This window comes from Nerophis lumbriciformis, linkage group LG17 (genome assembly GCF_033978685.3).
Source record: "Nerophis lumbriciformis linkage group LG17, RoL_Nlum_v2.1, whole genome shotgun sequence".
Classification (NCBI taxonomy): Eukaryota; Metazoa; Chordata; class Actinopteri; order Syngnathiformes; family Syngnathidae; genus Nerophis; species Nerophis lumbriciformis.
The window spans coordinates 45031618-45038857 of record NC_084564.2 but is presented as its reverse complement, the minus strand read 5'-3'; the positions used below and the strand labels follow the sequence as shown (position 1 = coordinate 45038857).

The 7240-nt window shown below is 41.1% G+C and overlaps 1 protein-coding gene across 3 annotated transcripts in view; it reads left to right on the top strand.

Annotated features, from left to right (window-relative positions):
* Positions 1 to 2727, top strand: part of kiaa0753 (KIAA0753 ortholog) — a 75635-nt gene extending 72908 nt beyond the window's left edge. For all 3 annotated transcript variants that reach the window (XM_061973210.1, XM_061973211.2, XM_061973209.2), the window contains exon 19: positions 2389 to 2727. In XM_061973210.1, coding sequence (XP_061829194.1) covers positions 2389 to 2539 — 151 coding nt within the window. In that variant the 3' untranslated portion in view covers positions 2540 to 2727. The remainder of the gene's footprint in view (positions 1 to 2388) is intronic.
* The last annotated feature ends 4513 nt before the right edge of the window (positions 2728 to 7240 follow it).

Genomic DNA, 7240 nt, shown 5'->3' with positions numbered 1-7240 from the left:
ATGATAATAGAAATACATTTACCGTATTTTTCGGACTATAAGTGGCAGTTTTTTTCATAGTTTGGCCGGGGGTGCGACTTATACTCAGGAGCGACTTATGTGTGAAATGATGAACACATTAGCGTAAAATATCAAATAATAATATTGATCTCATTCACGTAAGAGACTAGACGTATAAGATTTCATGGGATTTAGCGATTAGGAGTGACAGATTGTATAGCATGTTCTATATGTTATAGTTATTTGAATGACTCTTACCATAATATGTTACGTTAACATACCAGTTGGTTATTTATACCTCATATAACGTACACTTATTCAGCCTGTTGTTCACTATTCTTCATTTATTTTAAATTGCCTTTCAAATGTCTATTCTTGCTGTTGGCTTTTATCAAATACATTTCCCCCAAAAATGCGACTTATACTCCAGTGCGACTTATATATGTTTTTTTACTTCTTTATTATGCATTTTCGGCCGGTGCGACTAATACTCTGGAGCGACTTATACTCCGAAAAATACGGTAATAATACTAAAACTCCATGTAATAAAGTCAAATACAAATTAAAGCTTCAAGCAGCATTGGTCGGGCCCGCGTATTTGGCAGGTGCTAGTCCCAAGTGTCCCAATACTTTTGTCTACTTTTACTCTGAAGTGTCCCAAGACTTTTGTCTAGTGTACCTACCTTGTGTCAGAGTTTGTAGGTGACGAACCCCAAGATGCAGAGAAGGCGGAAGGCAATGCACGAGAAAACATGATTTAATAAAACAAAAGGCAAAACAACAAACGAAAGGGTAACAAAAGACGCGCACAAGGCGGAGAACAAAAATGAACTAAAATAGCACAGAGGCTAACTTTGGATAAGAAACAAAAACACTTACTGTGACACAAAGGAACTAGGACATGAGCAGAGTGAAACCAAAAGTAGACGGAGCTACAACGACAAGTGTAAAGACAGGTAGTAATGACAATGATCCAGCAGTGACTGAAGGGTAGGGCAGATATAAATAGCAGCTGGCTGATTGACACCAGGTGTGGCCAGGTGCCAATCAGCCACAGCTGAAGGGACACAGCACTCAGGGAGAAACAGGAAACAGAACCAAAATAAGAGCGTAGACAGGAAATGACAGAGGAAAAACTAAAACTTGATCAAACTGTCAGGGACAAGCCTGACACCTTGTCTGCATTGTGTGGGCACGTTGGTGCTTCCTGCTTTTAAGCAGCCATCTTAAAAAAACAGCAGCGCAGCAGCATCAGCGCAGCGGGTCTTTGAAGGGTCATAAAATCAAAACCGGAGCAGGTATTAAAACGCTGTTCTGTTATTTCATACACAAGGGTTTAATCTCTCTCCTGTGTTAGTTTGAAGCCGAAACGACAAATGCGCTCAGAGTAGATAGTTTTTGAAGGAAGGTGACCGGTTTTTACAAAAAAATTGTTTTGAAGGGGGAATAGCAAACTTCCTGTTGATTTTTGCTGGGGGTTGTCAATTTATGAAATGTAGGTCTAAGTGAGACCTACATAGAGGTTTTTGTTTCATGTCTCTCCGACCTTCCCAGGGAGAGTTACAGGCAGTTTTGTCAGTTTTTTCATCCGAGGAGCAGTTTTTTGTGCGTTTCATTAAAAAATTGTGCTAGAGCACAATTTTGAGATTTGGGGTTAGGTTTTTTCATTAGATCGCAATTTCTGCCAGTCCTAATGTGTGTGTTCAGTTTAAGGGGGTCAAATTACAGCTCAAATAGGCAAAAGTGACTGTTTTTAGTACTTTTTTGTCTTGAAGGGGGAATTGCCAACTTCCTGTTGATTTTTGCCTGAGGATATACAATTATGAAAGGTAGGTGTAAGTCAGACCTACATAGAGGTTTTTGTTTCATGTCTCTCCGACCTTCCTAGTGGGAGTTACAGGCAGTCTAGTTTTTTTTTTCCTAAGGGGCGCTAGAGCGCAATTTTTATTTTTGGGGTTTGGTTTTTTTTATCAAAAGGCAATTTTCGCAGGTCCTAAAGTGTGCGTCAAATATGGTGAGTTTTGAAGCATGTTAAGTGGGTCATATTGCAGCTCAAAGAGGCGGCCGGTATAATAATAATAATAAATAATAATAAAACCTTACAAATTCAATAGGTCCTTATGTCCCATTGCATAAGGACTCCCTGTGGGAGTCCTTATGCAATGGGCCATGCGGGCCCTAATAAGTCAAGAAGAGAAGTATCCCACACTTCTCTTAAATGTGTAGAGCAGTTATAGATCATCTACATCTACTATATGATTTGCCTGAGTAGCTGGACAGGATAAATTCAAACAAATGATTTGTTTGCTACATTTACCGTTCCAATAGTAAACATAGAAGATGACAGAACAATAAGAAGTGTGATGTGTCTTCCTTGTTGCCGTGCAGCCTGGCAGAGGAGTTGCTGTGGGATGTTGTGGCCGACGTGGCAGCAGAGTTTCAGGACATGATGGAGGAATGTGCGGAGGCCGTCTTCACCTCAGAGTTCCTGCAGATGCTTCAGTCTCCTCCCGCCTCTTCTGCTGTGGCCATCCATTAACATGAGACCGCATCTTCAAGGACTTCTCACTCTTCTTCTTCTGCTCCATCAGGTGTTTTTATTCACTTGGAATTTGACTTTGTACAAAGGACTTGGAGTTGATGTTCTGTGATCACCTCTTCTAACTGCTTTCTTCTTCTTGTTGAAATAAAGCTGCAGCAGAGAAGTTTGCTTCACTGCTTCTCGTTGGTCCATCTCCTGTGTGAGATTGTATTCCACAGAGGAAATTAGTTTAGATAAGCTTTGAGAAAACCATTACGACATTAGGGAGGGATTATAGGATTACCAAACGTATTTCTGATCTCCTGCACGGATTACTCACACTTTCTATTTCCAGCTTGAAATATTAGGACTGCTGTACAGGTAAAAGCCAGTAAATTAGAATATTTTGAAAAACTTGATTTATTTCAGTAATTGCATTCAAAAGGTGTAACTTGTACATTATATTTATTCATTGCACACAGACTGATGCATTCAAATGTTTATTTCATTTAATTTTGATGATTTGAAGTGGCAACAAATGAAAATCCAAAATTCCGTGTGTCACAAAATTAGAATATTACTTAAGGCTAATACAAAAAAGGGATTTTTAGAAATGTTGGCCAACTGAAAAGTATGAAAATGAAAAATATGAGCATGTACAATACTCAATACTTGGTTGGAGCTCCTTTTGCCTCAATTACTGCGTTAATGCGGCGTGGCATGGAGTCGATGAGTTTCTGGCACTGCTCAGGTGTTATGAGAGCCCAGGTTGCTCTGATAGTGGCCTTCAACTCTTCTGCGTTTTTGGCTCTGGCATTCTGCATCTTCCTTTTCACAATACCCCACAGATTTTCTATGGGGCTAAGGTCAGGGGAGTTGGCGGGCCAATTTAGAACAGAAATACCATGGTCCGTAAACCAGGCACGGGTAGATTTTGCGCTGTGTGCAGGCGCCAAGTCCTGTTGGAACTTGAAATCTCCATCTCCATAGAGCAGGTCAGCAGCAGGAAGCATGAAGTGCTCTAAAACTTGCTGGTAGACGGCTGCGTTGACCCTGGATCTCAGGAAACAGAGTGGACCGACACCAGCAGATGACATGGCACCCCAAACCATCACCCAACCATGCAAATTTTGCATTTCCTTTGGAAATCGAGGTCCCAGAGTCTGGAGGAAGACAGGAGAGGCACAGGATCCACGTTGCCTGAAGTCTAGTGTAAAGTTTCCACCATCAGTGATGGTTTGGGGTGCCATGTCATCTGCTGGTGTCGGTCCACTCTGTTTCCTGAGATCCAGGGTCAACGCAGCAGTCTACCAGCAAGTTTTAGAGCACTTCATGCTTCCTGCTGCTGACCTGCTCTATGGAGATGGAGATTTCAAGTTCCAACAGGACTTGGCGCCTGCACACAGCGCAAAATCTACCCGTGCCTGGTTTACGGACCATGGTATTTCTGTTCTAAATTGGCCCGCCAACTCCCCTGACCTTAGCCCCATAGAAAATCTGTGGGGTATTGTGAAAAGGAAGTTGAGGCAAAAGGAGCTCCAACCAAGTATTGAGTATTGTACATGCTCATATTTTTCATTTTCATACTTTTCAGTTGGCCAACATTTCTAAAAATCCCTTTTTTGTATTAGCCTTAAGTAATATTCTAATTTTGTGACACACGGAATTTTGGATTTTCATTTGTTGCCACTTCAAATCATCAAAATTAAATGAAATAAACATTTGAATGCATCAGTCTGTGTGCAATGAATAAATATAATGTACAAGTTACACCTTTTGAATGCAATTACTGAAATAAATCAAGTTTTTCAAAATATTCTAATTTACTGGCTTTTACCTGTATATGATTGCAATATGAGCTTGAGGGGCCTGATGTCTGAAGTGGGTGTGGTCTGCCTGCACAGTGGATTCACCTGGGGTTGTTTTCCACTTGAAAATAATGTAAAGCCTGTTTTTGTTTTGTGCCAAACAAAGAGGATGTGGTGTTGACAGTGACATGTATACTTACACAAACTGAACACATTTAGTGTTGCCAATCAACCTATCCCCAGGTGCATGTCTGTGGAGGTGGGAGGAGCCTATCCCCAGGTGCATGTCTTTGGAGGTGGGAGGAGCCTAGGAAGCCGGAGTACGCGGAGAGAACCCACACAGTCACGAGGTAAACATGCAAACTCCACACAGAGGCATCATGTTTTATTATTGTGAGCACTAAGCACTGTTTTCTATCGTTTATTTAAAGCAGGGGTGGGCAATTAATTTTTACCGGGGGCCGCATGAGCAACCCGAGCACTGCTGGAGGCAATATTTCAATTAAATTTTGCTCAAATTATTTTTGATATACCGTAAGATAAATAATAATAATAATAATTTCATTTAACCAAACTTAACTTTATACAAAAGCAGATGGCTTTTGATGCTTTTATTTTTAACTGTCATGTCTGTGTGATCATGTTTTGTTTTAGTCATGTTCGGTTTTGTTTTTGGACTTTTTGTGCACTTTTGTTTGTTTGTCACCATAGCAACCATTAGTTTTCACCTGTCACGTCACGCACCTGTTTCACGTTTTTGAGTCACGCACCTGTTTTCACTAATCATGTCTATAGTATTTAAGTTCATTGTTTTCAGTTTGTCTTTCTGGCGACATCCGGATTCATACCCCTGTCACACTCTTACCTCTGCGCACTTCATAGTCCATGCCAAGTAAGTTTTTTTTGTTTATTAATGCCACAGTTAGTGTTTTTGTTTCATTGTTCACAGTTTCTGCCTATGTGCAAGTTTTGTTTTCAATAGCCTAGTTTTGTACCTCCGCCATTTGTGCGCGCTTTTCGTTTGCTCTTTTTTGATATATAGTGTTAAAATAAATCATGTACTCCCCTTCACGCCACATCTGGTCCAAATCTTTTGCACCTCGGGAGAACAAACCACGCCACAGTCCCAGTCGTGACATTTAACACTGTCTTACACAACACTTCCTGAATTTCTGTCACTTTATCCTGCATCCTCTTTAAAAGTCCAACATTTTTCCCCGTCAGATTTGGACAAGCATCTGTTGTCACACCTGCCAGCTTGTCCCATTTCAGTCCTAACATGTCCAAACAACGCATTGACCTATGTGAACAAGTCATTACCTGTGGTTGTCTCTTTAATTGACTGCATGGCTGCCAGCTCCTCCGTGATTTGAAAGTCTGCAGTTATCCCACGTAAGAAGATGAGCAGCTGGGCGGTGTCACGTACATCGCAGCTCTCATCCAAAGCCAGCAAAAAACAGTCAAAGTCGGCCGTTCTGTTCTTCAGCTGAAGCTCCAAGTTTCCAGCGATGGTCTCAACCCGCCTCGTTACAGTGCGTCGGGAGAGTGACACGTTCTCAAATGCGCCCCTCTTCTCCGGGCATATCAGCGCAACATATAAGCACTCCTTAATAAACTCTCCGTCAGAAAACGCCTTACTTTTTCTGGCGATTTTGTGAGAAATGACGAAACTTGTCCTGACGGCTGCATCTCTGGGGGTGTGAAATCTGGCAAAAAGTCCTTGTTGGGTTTGCAGTTTTACCATCAACGCATCAGCCTCCCTTGCACGCGCTTCATCAGACAGATTCCGCTATTTTTCCTCGAGCTTCGTCGTGTAGTGGTGATTCAAATAATATTTGATATAGTTGCATGTTTTTTTTTTAGGTCACAATTAAAATCCCCGTGCGTGCTTGAAGTTGAACATGGGGGCTTTCAAGTGTTTAGAAGTGCTTCAACGTGTAAAGTGCTTGGATTTTTAGTGAAACACATGATCTACATTTGAGGAACATTTAAAGACCTGTGTGTGTGTGTGTGTGTGTGTGTGTGTGTGTGTGTGTGTGTGTGTGTGTGTGTGTGTGTGTGTGTGTGTGGCACTGGGAGCGGAGCAAGGGAAGTTGCCAGGAGAACGCTACATTTTGGACCGCATTGGGCCGAGTGTGAAATTTGGTGGAGGAGGAATTATGGTGTGGGGTTGTTTTTCAGGAGTTGGGCTTGGCCCCTTAGTTCCAGTGAAAGGAACTTTGAATGCTCCAGGATACCAAAACATTTTGGACAATTCCATAAGATGGCACTATATATATATATATATATATATATATATATATATATATATATATATATATATATATATATATATATATATATATATATATATATATTAAAAACATGTTTATATATTGTTTTACATTTAATTTGGTGTTGGCAAACATTAAAGGTCTACTGAAATGCGATTTTCTTATTTAAACGGGGATAGCAGGTCCATTCTATGTGTCATACTTGATCATTTGGCGATATTGCCATATTTTTGCTGAAAGGATTTAGTAGAGAACATCGACGATAAAGTTGGCAACTTTTGGTCGCTGATAAAAAAAGTCTTGCCTGTAGCGGAAGTAGCAGACGAGAAGCGTGACGTCACAGGTTGTGGAGCTCCTCACATCTGCACATTGTTTACAATCATGGCCACCAGCAGCGAGAGCGATTCGGACCGAGAAAGCGACGATTTCCCCATTAATTTGAGCGAGGATGAAAGATTTGTGGATGAGGAAAGTGAGAGTGAAGGACTAGAGGGCAGTGGGAGCGATTCAGATAGGGAAGATGCTGTGAGAGGCGGGTGGGACCTGATATTCAGCTGGGAATGACTAAAACAGTAAATAAACACAAGACATATATATACTCTATTAGCCACAACACAACCAGGTTTATATTTAATATG